Below are 13,483 nucleotides of genomic sequence, written 5' to 3'. Positions count from 1 at the left end.
AAGGCTTGAAATGGCTAAAATAGAAATTTAAGCTTGGAAGTTTGACCGGGGAGTTGACTTTTTGATATCGGGGTCAGAATCTGATTCTGAAAATTTGAATAGGTCTGTTATGTCATTTATGATTTGTGTGCAAAATTTGAAGTCAATCGGAGTTGATTTGATAGGTTTCAGCATCTAATGTAGAAGTTGAAAATTCTTAGTTTCATTAAGCTTGAATTGGGACATGGTCCGTGGTTTAGCATTGTTTGATGTGATTTGAGGCCTCGACTAAGTTCGTATGATATTTTAGGACTTATTGGTATATTTGGTTGAGGTCCCGGGGGCCTCGGGTGAGTTTCGGATGATTAACAGATCAAATTTGGACTTAGAACAAAGTTGGAAAATTTGCTGCCTACTGATGCAACCGCATTTGCTGGAAAAATTGGACTTAGAAATCATGATTAGATTATGTGTTGGTACTGTAGGGACCCACAGAGGTCGTGTACCTGTTGAATTATCTGCTCAATTGCTATTTTGTAATGAGTCATGATTTTACTTGCATATTACATCTCAGTCTTTATTGTTCATTGTTGATACATTATATCATTTCTGTTGGGGCTGATTTTTCATGATTACTGAGAGCCTGAGAGACTGGAGAGATTTATGACTGAGTGAGGCCGAGGGCCTGATTGTGAGATATTATACTACAACACGTGAATTGTCCTTGCGGATCTAGATATTATACTATAGCACGTGAGTTGCCCGTGCAATACGTGAGTTGTCCGTACGGATCCGAATATTATACTATAGCGCGTGAGTTGTCCGTGCGGATTATTGCGCTTGGGATGAAGGAGCACCTCTGGAGTCTGTACACACCCAGTGAGCGCTGGTACCTACTAAGAGCGAGTGCCGAGTGTTGAGCGAGTGGAAGGACTAAGTGACTGTTGCTATGAGAGAATGCATTGATTTCGTTATTGTTGTACTACAGTTGTCGTATATCACTATTTTGGAAATTTCTGAGAGATATTATCTTCTGGTTCAGTCGAACTTGATATGAAAGTATTGTTTGGGCCTTAATTGTTGAACTTGCAAGCATGCCTACTTTCTTATGTTGGAAATTACTTTAATTTGACTTAGCTGTGAAGCTCGTCACTACTTTCAATTCTTTATTTAGTATTGTTACTTGCTGAGTTGGTTATACTCATACTACACCATGCACCTCGTGTGCAGATCCAGGTGCTTCTGGATACGGCGACTGTTAGATCTCAAAGTGTTATCAATTGGAGACTATCAAGGTAGCTGTTTGGCGTCCGTTGACCTTGACTCTCTTCCTTTCAGTTATTGTACTGTTCTATATTTTCAGACAGTATTTTTATCAGTCAGACTTTGCTATCAATTAGATGCTCATGTACTTAGTGACACTGGATTTTGGAAGTGTAATTGTATAAAAAATTATGGGATTTTCTGTTACATCTACATATTATGCTCTCAAATGTAAGAGATTATAGTGTTTTATTGAGGTTAACGGCTTGCCTAGTGTTGAGATAGGCACCATCACGACATGTGAGTTTTGGGTCGTGACAGGACCCGTCAAAGCTTCTTATTCTAATGGGTTCGAGTCGTTCACCTCGGCAAGATAGATACATCTATGGTTCGTATCGTTCGACCCTCGGCAGTGCGCACATTATAATGGATCGGGTCGTACGCCTCGGTAGAATTTTGTATCACACTCTCATGAGAGCGGGTCGTTCGCCTCGACAATAAAATAAATGTATCTATGGTTCAGAAATATTATGATGGATCGGGTCGTATGCCTCGGCATTTCTATAAAATACTCTTATGAAATCGTGCGTAATAATTGATAAGAAGGCAGTATATCTGTGAGTTTTCCTAATTTGAACTGTGGCGACCTATCTGGTGAGGTCCATTATATATACTCCGACTGAGGAGGTAACTACTAGCTGAGAGTTTGAGTTATTGTTGAGAGGAGAATTTTACCACGTATTTATACTTGTTATTTTATTTATTTTCTTTGACTCACATCTGTTTACTTCTACCGTATCTGTCTTATTGGACCATTCGTAAATGTTGATGTCGACCCCTCGTCACTACTTCTCTAGGGTTAGGCTAGATACTTACTAGGTATGCGTTGATTTACGTACTCATGCTACACTTGCTGCACATTTTGTGCATGTACATATATGTCTGGTGGTCTTTTGGGCGCAAAGGTCGCGGCTATTGCGGGGACTTTACCGTGAGCTGTATTTTATGTTACGATCCGCAGCCTACAGAGTCTCCATCAGAGTTATTTATATTCTCCTGTCTAATTTGTATTCCAGATAGATATTGTAGTTTATTATATTTCCTAGTTGATACTCATGCACTTGTGACACCGGGTTTTGGGAATTCCTACGAGTTGTTCATTATTGTAGTTCATGTAAATATTATTATTTACTCTGTAAATTCTATTTCATACTATTTAATTAATAAAAATTATGATTTCAAAGTAATAAAATTAGTAATTAAATTGTTCAATCTTTGTTTGCTTGCCTGACAACGGCGTTATGCGCCATCACGACCTATAGTAAATTTTGGATCGTCACAGTTACGATGTTACTCTCAATTCTCATGTGATGGGCTTAGAGTTAAATCCAAATTCCTACTTGTTTTTTTCATTGAAATAGAACTATATCAATTGTCGAATAACCTTAGGAGCACTTCATATTCATCCCCTTGTGTTCATTTTGCTCTCTATTTCTCCACTTTTTTTACTTTTATCAAATAAAACTATATATATACTCAGTGATATGGAGTACACGCGCAATACGCGTGCTTAGAACTAATAAAACAAAACTTATGACAAAACGTACAATTTGAAGCCTATATAAGCTTTTATCCCCTAAAGTATTTAAAGCCCGAGGTTCTTAAATTATTTTATTAATGGATATATAAGAATCATAAACGACGCTTATTTTATACCAGATGAAGCAGGGGCATAGGCACCTTACCTCAAACGGTGTTACGTAACACCGCTTCGTCAATTTGTTTAGTAAATATTTATGTATTGATCATAAGAGAAATAAAAATATTTGGTATAGATATAAAAAATGATACAATTATCGTTAAAGTGATTTATTTATTTATTTATTCACCTTTTCAAATATTAAACGTCGCTATAGTATAAGATACTAAATGCCATGTCAAGAATTTGATAGGACCTATGTCAAATTAGAAGAGATTGGATCCACCAATAAATAGGCTACATTGTTCAAGAAATGTTATGACATGGAGTTAGCTACATAAAAAAAATCATAATTTAAAAAGTTTTACGAACTTAACAAGAAATTACTAAAGCATTATTAAAGATTAATTAAGATGGTCAAATGCACAATTTGTAACAGACACAAGAAGAGACAAGTAAATCTTAGAACATAAACTCCAAGTTTTCACGACTTGTTCAAGATTATATTATTTTCTTTGTTCTATGTGGAATTAAGCTTCTTCAATGAGACAATGAGAGACCCCTAGAAGGCAAGAAGCATTTCAAAATTTCTTCCCCTTTTCCCTTGTCAAGCACAAAGTAAAATATTTTTCTTATATGAAGTCGTAGAAAAATAAAATAATTTTTTTCTGACTAAAGTACAATAGTAGCATCTTTCTTGATTCATGACAAAGTCAATAAAATATTAAGTAGTTTAATATAGTAATAAACTAAAAGAAGTTGTGTACCTTGTACCACAAAATGCTTTGGTATATGCCGAAACGAAAAAGACTTGTGAAACACAAAACACAAATTTTCACATTCCTCCCTTTTATTTTATTTTCTCTCTTTCTTTTTCAGATAAAATCATAAACGAAGAATCTAAAGTTTAAAAAAGACATGGTTGGGGCTATATGTTTGAAGAATTACTACGAGAGGAATAGGAAAAGTTGAAAAATAAATAAATAATGGGACACTCAGATATGCTCATTCACTGCTTATGGTTTATTATTTTCCCATTCCTTCGTAATAACTTTAGTCCCTCTTCATTTTCTTTGATTCATTCTTTTCAAACTTCTACTTCTTTATCATTCCCTATACAGGAATTTCGAGAATTACTCCCATAAAAATCTTTACAATTTCTTTGTTAGATCTCTCTCTTTCCCTCTTCATCACTTTTGATTAAACTATCTCTGATTTAAAGTAATATTACATCCGTTCCAGTTTATGTGAACTTATTTCCTTTTTTGTCCGTTCCAAAAAGAATGATCCCTTTCTAAATTTAGAAATAATTTTGTAAACTTATAATTCTACCCTTAATGAGAAACTTTTATAACCACACAAATACTCTGGGTCCCTTTTTGAATTGTTTAGGACCACAAATTCCAAAAGTCTTTATTTTTTCTTAAACTTTGTGTCCAGTCAAACAGGTTCACATAAATTGAAACGGAGGGAGTATTTTGACAAATTGAATTTGTTTTAAAATATTAACGTTAAATAGAAGTAATTTATTTTGTCAATCTATCCTAATTGTTCCACATAGTGAAACGTTAGTCAAGTGATCATTTAGAGTTTTAGACTAGTATTTTTATAATTAAATCTATTAAATATCTTTCTGAAAGAGTGCAAGCATTTTAAACAGGAAATTATACGTATCAATAGGAATATGTTTTATCTGATTTAGGAAAATTTCCATAATCACTCGAACTATTCTACATTGAATTCCCTTCCATTCATCAATATATTCGTTTTTTCTAGAGCCCTTGTCATACTTAAAAATTTCTACACACAGCTATTTCCGAGTAGTAAAACAAAGTCGGACACCCAATAGAACAAGTCTATCATTGTACTTGACACCACCAAATGGCATTACCTCTTTATAGCCGGCCACTTCATTCTTCCTCTTATATGTACTTCACTCCTTACTATTCCACCAATTCCTTTTCCCTTCTCCAAAATCCATAAGGAACAAGGAATTATGGAAGATTGAGATATTGTAATCACAACCTCTCTATGCACTACACGTTCGTTTGTCATTATTTCTAATCTCGTTCAATTCTTTACAGGCACATATCGATAAAGTGATCATCGAAAATGGATCGACTATTAAGCTTAGAACCAACAAATCTGGTGACGATAAGATTTGAACCAGGTCAGAAGTGTTCAGGGGAGTTAACTCTCCGGAACGTTATGTACACCATGCCAGTGGCTTTCCGACTACAGCCAGTGAACAAGACACGTTACTCGATCCGTCCTCAATCGGGTATCATCTCTCCATTAACCACAATCACCTTAGAGATCATTTACCATCTCCCTCCAAACACAACTCTCCCTAACTCTTTCCCTCATTCTGATGATTCATTCCTCTTACATAGTGTTGTTGCCCCAGGAGCTGCTATTAATAAGAACCCTTCTTCCACCTTAGACATGGTCCCAAGTGATTGGTTCACCACTAAGAAAAAACAAGTATTTATTGATAGTGCTATTAAAATCATGTTTGTTGGTTCACCTGTATTATGTTATCTAGTAAAAAAAGGTTACATGGATGAAATTAGGGAAGTATTAGAAAAAAGTGACCCTAATTGGAAACCAGTTGATTCAGTTGACTTTGAAGGTCAAACTTTACTTCACTTAGCCATTTCACAAAGCAGGCCTGATCTTGTACAATTACTACTTGAATTTGGGCCTAATATTGAGGCCCATAGCAGATCATGTTCAAGCCCACTTGAAACAGCAGCAGCAACAGGAGAATCACTAATTGTTGAACTCTTATTAGCTAAAAAAGCTAGCACTGAAAAAACAGAGTTCTCTGCTTCTGGTCCAATACATTTAGCTGCAGGTAATGGCCATTTGGAAGTACTAAAACTGCTTCTACTCAAAGGTGCTAATGTGAATTCTTTAACAAAAGACGGGAATACGGCTTTACACCTCTCTGTTGAAGAACGAAGGAGGGATTGTGCGCGTCTTTTGTTGGCGAATGGTGCTAGAGCTGATGTACGAAATGCTAAGAATGGTGACACGCCTTTGCATATTGCTGCTGGTTCGGGAGATGAACAGATGGTTAGAGTTTTGCTTCAAAAGGGAGCTGAGAAGAATATACGTAACAACTATGGCAAAACGGCTTATGATGTTGCAGCTGAATATGGCCATAACAAGCTTTTTGACGCCCTCCGTTTAGGTAATCTGAATTGGATTAACTGAGTATACTACCTTTGACTCCAGCTATATTATACGAGACACACATATACATATCATATATAGAAAGGTTAAAAAGTAGTTATATATTAGAAACATAATTTTATTTATATACAATGATAATGTAAAGAATATTTTACACTAAAAGTATATTTAACATGTGTACCAGTTGATCGGTCTAATTTTTTAGTTTACTACCCCCTCTTATCATGCGTTGACTGTTACATTATTTAATTATCTTTTAGGTGAACAGGTAATGTAACTCTTTTGTTATATTGTCAGCGCACATATAGAAGTTAATCTCATTAATAACAAAGTTTAACTTCTGTGAATTATTGGTGTATAATATTTCATTTTTGTAGTATTAGGTCGAGGTAATCTATAATAACATGTAAGTGTTAATAGTAAACCTAATTTAATTATCTAGAAAATAAGGTAAATAACCTGAAATAACTGATTAAAATATTGATAGCGTAAAAATTCTTTATATATATCTTCAATGCATATAATTTAAACCTTAGTAAATAGATTGCACGGCTGATCTAAATTCTTGATTTGCCTCTGTAGGTGACAGTCTATGTGTGGCGGCTAGAAAAGGCGAAGTAAGAACCATACAAAGGTTGCTAGAGAATGGAGCTAGCATCAATGGACGTGACCAACACGGTTGGACTGCATTGCACAGGGCATGTTTCAAAGGAAGAATAGAAGCTGTAAAGGCATTAATAGACAATGGAATTGATGTAAATGCAAGGGATGAAGATGGATACAGTGCCTTGCATTGTGCAGTGGAATCTGGCCACGTTGATATAGCCGAGTTGCTAATTAAAAAAGGCGCAGATATTGAGTCAAGAACTAGTAAAGGGATTACTGCATTGCAAATTGCAGAGTCATTGCATTATTCTGGTCTCACTAGGGTACTAATGCAAGGTGCAACCAAAGAACAAGTTGGGGCAATGGAGACAAATTTTGTGAAATCGTCTGGGAAAATGGCTGTTAAAGATGTAGAAATTGGGAATGTCAAGAAAAGATCTGTTAATAAATCATCAAGAGTTCGGAGGAGCAGCTTTGATAGGACTGTTCCATTGGCTGTTGTGTGATAATTTCTTGAAGTTAAATGAACTGAATATTCCTTCTTTGTTGAGGAAAGAATGTTTCATCCTCTTGATTTGGGTGATCGGAGTAGATATTATATAAAAGACAGTTTAGTGCACTAAACTCCCATTATGTGTAAAATGATCAGATTCGTCGAGTCATCAATAGTAAGTTGTTAGGTTTTAATAATTGTAGTTGCTCTATTCCAATGCCAATATCTTTTACTTTTCACGTATTGTTGTTGTATCTGCTTGTTTGGATAGTTGTTACCTATTATATTGTATCTTATTGTTACTTTAAATATAACGTTTGTTTTAATTGTTACTTAAATTTTATTGAATTGTATCATTAAATCCGTCGTCGTTAAGTAATAACTAAAAGTGTCATTTTATGTAACGACCGATTGGTGTGGTCGCGTAGTTACTCTTTTTACCCACAAAGCTAATGTGGGAGACACATCAAATGCCACAGTGGACGTGCACAGTCAGCTAAAGGAGAAAACACTCAGAAGGAGCACACGCATGAAGGCTCTGCCTAAAAAGTTAACTGATTTTGTAATTGAAGCTGGGTGATGAAATTGCGTGAAGCGGAGTACGTGAAGGGCAATGTGTAAAGATACTAGTTAGTTATAAATAGCTATCAGTAAGAATATTAGAGGAGACTATTGTGATAGTGGAAACTCTATCTCCTTATCTCATTCGGTAAATCTCTCTTCTCATCTCCTCCTGCAATACTGCTCTATTAATATTCTCCTAATTTAGTTTACTTGTAATTCCAATTGAGTGATTAATACAATCGTTAGTTCCATTGAGTTTCAGTAAATCAGATTGTTTCATTGGTGCTTTCATCCCGAGGTCCTTCCATGGAGGACCAAAAGGTACTCAAGGCTCTTGTTGATGATTCGGTTCGTGATTTAATTCGTGAGGTGAAAGATTCAATTTCTAAGGAAATGACTGAGATGCGTGAAATATTAATGGAGATAGTATCCACTAAGGTTTCGATGGGAGATAGGCGACAGGAACTCGCACCGGTGGCCAGGACTCCCCGACACAAACAAGCATCAGTGGAGTTTGGGTGGTTCTATGGTAACAACCATGATGCCTGGATATTCCTAGCGGACCGCTATTTTGATTTTTACAAAATTGAGGAGGACCAGAGATTGACAGTGGCTTCATTCTATTTTGACGGCGAAGCATTGGAGTGGTACAAATGGTTATTCCGCAATAAACAGTTGGTTGACTAGCCACACTTTGTGGAGAAGGTGCGTATACGTTTTAAGGAGAAGGGGCTCGAGTCGGTAGAGGGACGTTTGGCGAAGCCCCGGTAGGTCACCACCGTGTCTCAGTTGCAAAAACGATTTGAGGCCATCGCTAATAAGACCGACGACATGTCGGATAGACTCATGGTTAGAATTTTTATATCTGGGCTTATGGATGATATTAAAAAGCATGTGTTGAGCGATGGGCCTAAAAATTTTGAGGAGGCTGTCTCGTTGGCCAACATCCATTAATGATGGATTCTGATTGAGAAGGGTCCTGTTTGACCGCTTTAGCTAATAAGGGGCTTCTCTTTTTTACAGTCTCAGTTCCTCTGCATACAATCATCCTTCACCATCGTTCGTTTCCACCAACCAGGCAACACCGACTAAACCTCATATTATATGTCTCACCCATGCAGAGATTCAGAGTCATCGTGAGCGCAACCTATGCTATTATTGCGAGGAGAAGTATTCAGCGGGCGATAATTGAAAATCGCCACCTCAACTGCTTCTCCTCACTGATGGATCTGATGTGGAACCCACCTTACCAAAGCCTTTGTCTCTAATGACATTTTTGCAGAGGAGCTGCAATGCCTTGAGCTTAAGGAACGATCCACTATATCATATCATGCATTGGCTGGCAAAAATTCTTCGTTCACTCTCCGATTTCTGTGACATGTGAATGGGTCCCCCGTCCAGGTTCTGGAGGAAGGTGGTAGCAACCATAACTTTATCCAGGCAAGGGCAGCTAAGTTTTTACAACTTCCCTGTAACGACCCGACCGGTCGTTTTGAGCATTTTCACTTCGCTTGGTGGTTTGAGGGAATGAGTAGCTCTGTATGATATATTATGACTTATGTGTACCATCGATTTTGGTTTTGGGGTGATTCGGAATTAGTTTGGAAGGATAAATTTCATGTTTGAAGCTTTAAGTTGGAAGAGTTTACCAAGTTTGACTTTTTTAGTATTTGACCTCGGATCGAAGTTTTGATGGTTCCGTTAGGCCCGGATGGTGATTTTCGACTTGGGTGTAATCCCGGATTCGCATTTGGATGTTTCTAGAAGTTTTCGGCACTATTTGGCGAAAGTTAGCAATTTGAAGGTTTGTAATGTTCACAAGTTTGAACGGGAGTTGACTTTGATGATATCAGGTTCGAATTATTATTTCGGGAGTTGGAATAGGTTCGTTATGTCATTTGGAACTTGTATGTAAATTTTGGATTCATTCCGTATTGGTTAGGCTTGAATCGGACGCTTGGTTCGAAGTTAGAAGTTTATGAACTTAAGAGATTGATCTTGATCGACGATTCGTGGTTTTAATTTTAATATGTGTGATTTGAGGCCTCGAGTATGTCCGTAATATATTTTGAGACTTGTTGGTATGTTCGGACAGGGTCCCGAGTTGCTCGGGTGAGTTTGGGTGGTTTCGGACCATTTCTAGGCCATTTTGAGTTAATGGATTTTGGCTACAGCAGTGTGCATCACGATCGTGGACTTTGGTTCGTGATGAGTAAAATGGGAAAAGGGCACCCGTGATTAGCGGAGCATTCTTCGCATTCGCGAAGAATAAATTCCGTTTTCACTAACATGACTTTAGAAGCTTATATCTTGTAATCTATAAGGAATTTGGAGATGATCCAAAAAGAAAAGTTGTAGCCCTTTGTGTTTAGTTTTTAGAAAAATCAAATTGTTTGTCTATTAGAGTTTTGTAGAAAAAATTTATGACTGATACACTCCAGGCTGTCTGGAAGAGTTGGGCAAGCTTGCTGGAATTCGTTCGTCGCGATCACGGGGGAATGCTCGCGATTGTGATGTTGGGGACTGCCATCGCAATGTTGGGGACCGCGATCGCGAAGAGGGAACCCTAGAAGTGCATTAAAACATCAAATTTCTAGATTTTGAGTTCATTTTAACATATTTTGAGCTATGGAGCTCGGATTGAGGCGATTTTGAGGCAATTTTCACCATATGAATTAGGGTAAGTGTTCTTTACTCGGTTTTGATTATATTTCATGAATCTATCCTTCATTTTTGGCATTTGGTTGATGATTGCAAAAGAGAAATTGGGGGGGGGGGGGTGTCTAAAATTTCATAAAGTAAATTTTTGAGTTTTGAACATATTCAGAGTCAGATTTGAGTGAAACTAGTATGGCTGGACTCGTAATTGAATGAGTTATCGGATTTTGTGAGTTTTGTGACGCTCCAAGGTGCGGGCCCAGATTTGACTTTTTGGTTGACTTTGGGCTTTTGATTAAAGATTCTACCTTTATCGATTGGGTTTGTTTCCTTTGGCATTATTTGATGTTCTTGAGTTGCTTTCCCCGCAGCATCGTTTTGCTTACTTGGTATTAGATTTGGCTTGTTCGAGGTAAGTAACACTTCTAAACTTGGTGCTGAGGATATGAACCCCTAAATATACGTGTTATGTGTTCGGTGTTGAGGTGACGGGCGTGTAGGCATGCACCGTGTGAAGTATGATTCGGTTGATTTCGCGATACTGTGTAGCTACCTAATCTTATTTTTATTTATGAAATTTCTACGTGCTAGAGAAATTGAGTTGTGATCCATGTTAGAATCATGTTTAGGCTATATGCTTATTCTGTTGGGACCCGCTGAGGTCATTTTTGTTGTTGAGTTATTTTCTTAAATTGCATTTACATACTCAGTCATATTCATTCATTTGTATATCATATCTCAGTCTCTGTTATCATTTGTTGTCATATCATGTTGTTATCATTATTTGGGATGTTAGGCATGAGATTTGTGAGCCCGAGAGACTGGAGAGATTGATGATTGAGTTGGGCCCTGAGAGCCGGATTGTGAGTGATATTGATGGGATCGGGATGCACGCCGCAGCAGGTATTATTGATTCATGATGGGATTGGGCTGCACGCCGCAGTAGGTATTATTGATTCAAGATGGGATCGGTGTCTGCACACCCACAGTGAGCGTATTTACTATTGATTCATGATGGGATCGAGCTGCGCGCCATAGCAGGTACTGTACAGTGCTGAGTGACTGAGTGTGTTGAGTTATTGAGCGTGATGAGTGGGAGTGTGAGAATGTGATATTGAGTACTCTGAGAGTGTGAGAATGTGATATTCAGTACTCTGAGAGTGTGAGTACATGAGTTCATCATTGTGACGTATTGCATCTGACGTGCATACTTGTCATATAAGCATAGAGATGCATTTCCTCATGTTACACGGTTTTGTGACATTTATGACTTCACATGCACATTGACATGTAGGCATAGAGATGTACTTTCCTCATGCTATATGATATTGAATCACCTTATCTGTTGTTGAAAGTTTTTGGGAAAAATCAAAGGTTTCTAACTCATATTTTGGTAATTTCGATGAAGGATTTGGGTTTTACCGTTATACTTGAAAAGCATGACTATTTTCCGTAACTGTGAACTAGTTGAGCATCATATCTCTGAGTCTTGTACCACTTTTATTATATTGTTATGAGTTGTTGTTGGCTATTGGTATTGGAATCTAACCTTTGTCCCAGCTCATCATTATTTTCAATCGAAGGTTAGGTTTGTTACTTATTGAGTACATGGGGTCGGTTGTACTCATTCTACATTTCTGTACCTTACGTGCAGATTTTGGATGCTGACATTGCTGTGTACGGTGGTAGCTAGCATGTAAGGCGTACCTGGGTTCCGGTCATAGTTGCCTCTTATTCTTGGTAGCTTTAGAATGATTAATCGGTTTATGTATATTTCAACAGATGATGTATTTATTTTATACCAGCTTTGTAAATTCTAAATCCTAAAAGCTCATGATTTGTTGTAATGACCCGGCCGGCCGTTTTGAGAGAATTAGCCCCGAACCCCTAATTTTTGCTTCATATACTTCATTTAGTAGTTATGTAACTTGCCGGGAGAATTTGTTTTAGTTTCGGAGTGAAATGGGACACTTAGTCCCTAAAATAGAAATTTAAGTCGTAGGAATAGGTCGTAGTTCGAACTGTCTGAATACGACTCCGGAATGGAGTTTCAAAGTTTTCAATAGCTCCGTAGGGTGATTTTGGTCTTAGTAGCGTGTTTGGATGTTGAATCAGAGGTTTGTTGGTCATTTTAGCGTCAATTGGCAAAAGTTGAAAATTTGATGAATTTTGAGAAGATTGACCGGGAGTGAACTTTTTGATATCGGGGTCAGATTCCAATTCTGGAAGTTGAAATAAGTTCTTAATGTCAATTATGACTTATGTGCAAAATTTGAGGTCAATCAGACTTGATTTGATAGGTTTCAGCATCGAATGTAGAAGTTTGAAACTTTGATGTTCATTAGGCTTGAATCGATAAGCAAATCATGTTTTTAGCATTGTTTGATGTGATTTAAATGATCTACTAAGTCCGTATGATGTTTTAGAACTTGTTGGTAAGTTTGGTTGAGGTCCCGGGGGCCTCGGATGGATTCCGGATAGCTAACGAATCAAAAATTAAACTTTGAGCATAGCTGAAGCTTTGTTGTGTCTGGTGTAATCCCACCTGCGCATTTTGGACCGCAGGTGCGGCACCGCAAAAGCGGCCTTCGAGCTGTGAAAGCAGAAATAGGACTGTCCAGCTGAGCCCGCAGATGCGGTCATCGCCCCATAGAAGCGAGAAGATGGGCACAGATGCAGAAGGTGCGCAGGTGCGATAGTGAGTTCCGCACCTGCGGTTGCGCAGATGCGAGGGAGAAGACTGCAGAAGCGGTGCATTTTCCACAAAAGAGGGACCGCAAATGCGGTCAAGTGATCCGCAGAAGCGGAAGTCCTGGGCAATGTTTAAAACCGAGGGGCTTCGTGATTTTTGTCATTTTGGACTTTGCATACTCGGTCTGGGGCAAAATTTGAGAGCATTTTCGAGGGATTTCTTGAGGTAAGTCCCTTGTACTTATTTTTGATCAATAATCTTGTTTCCCCATTGATTTTCCCACCTAGTTAATATGTATTTAAGGTGGAAATTAGGAGTTTGAGATTAAGGA

General features: G+C 37.7%; 1 protein-coding gene across 1 annotated transcript; it reads left to right on the top strand.

Moving 5' to 3' along the window:
• Positions 1 to 4,787: 4,787 nt before the first annotated feature.
• Positions 4,788 to 7,499, top strand: LOC107791824 (protein VAPYRIN). The gene is made up of 2 exons (XM_016613965.2): positions 4,788 to 6,137; positions 6,722 to 7,499. The coding sequence occupies exons 1-2, from the start codon at positions 5,054 to 5,056 to the stop codon at positions 7,249 to 7,251; spliced, it is 1,614 nt and encodes a 537-aa protein (XP_016469451.1). The 5' UTR covers positions 4,788 to 5,053; the 3' UTR covers positions 7,252 to 7,499.
• Positions 7,500 to 13,483: the final 5,984 nt, after the last annotated feature.

This window comes from Nicotiana tabacum, chromosome 24 (genome assembly GCF_000715075.1).
Source record: "Nicotiana tabacum cultivar K326 chromosome 24, ASM71507v2, whole genome shotgun sequence".
Classification (NCBI taxonomy): domain Eukaryota; kingdom Viridiplantae; phylum Streptophyta; class Magnoliopsida; order Solanales; family Solanaceae; genus Nicotiana; species Nicotiana tabacum.
The sequence above is the reverse complement of the archived record's forward strand: the minus strand, read 5'-3'. Positions and strand labels throughout refer to the sequence as shown.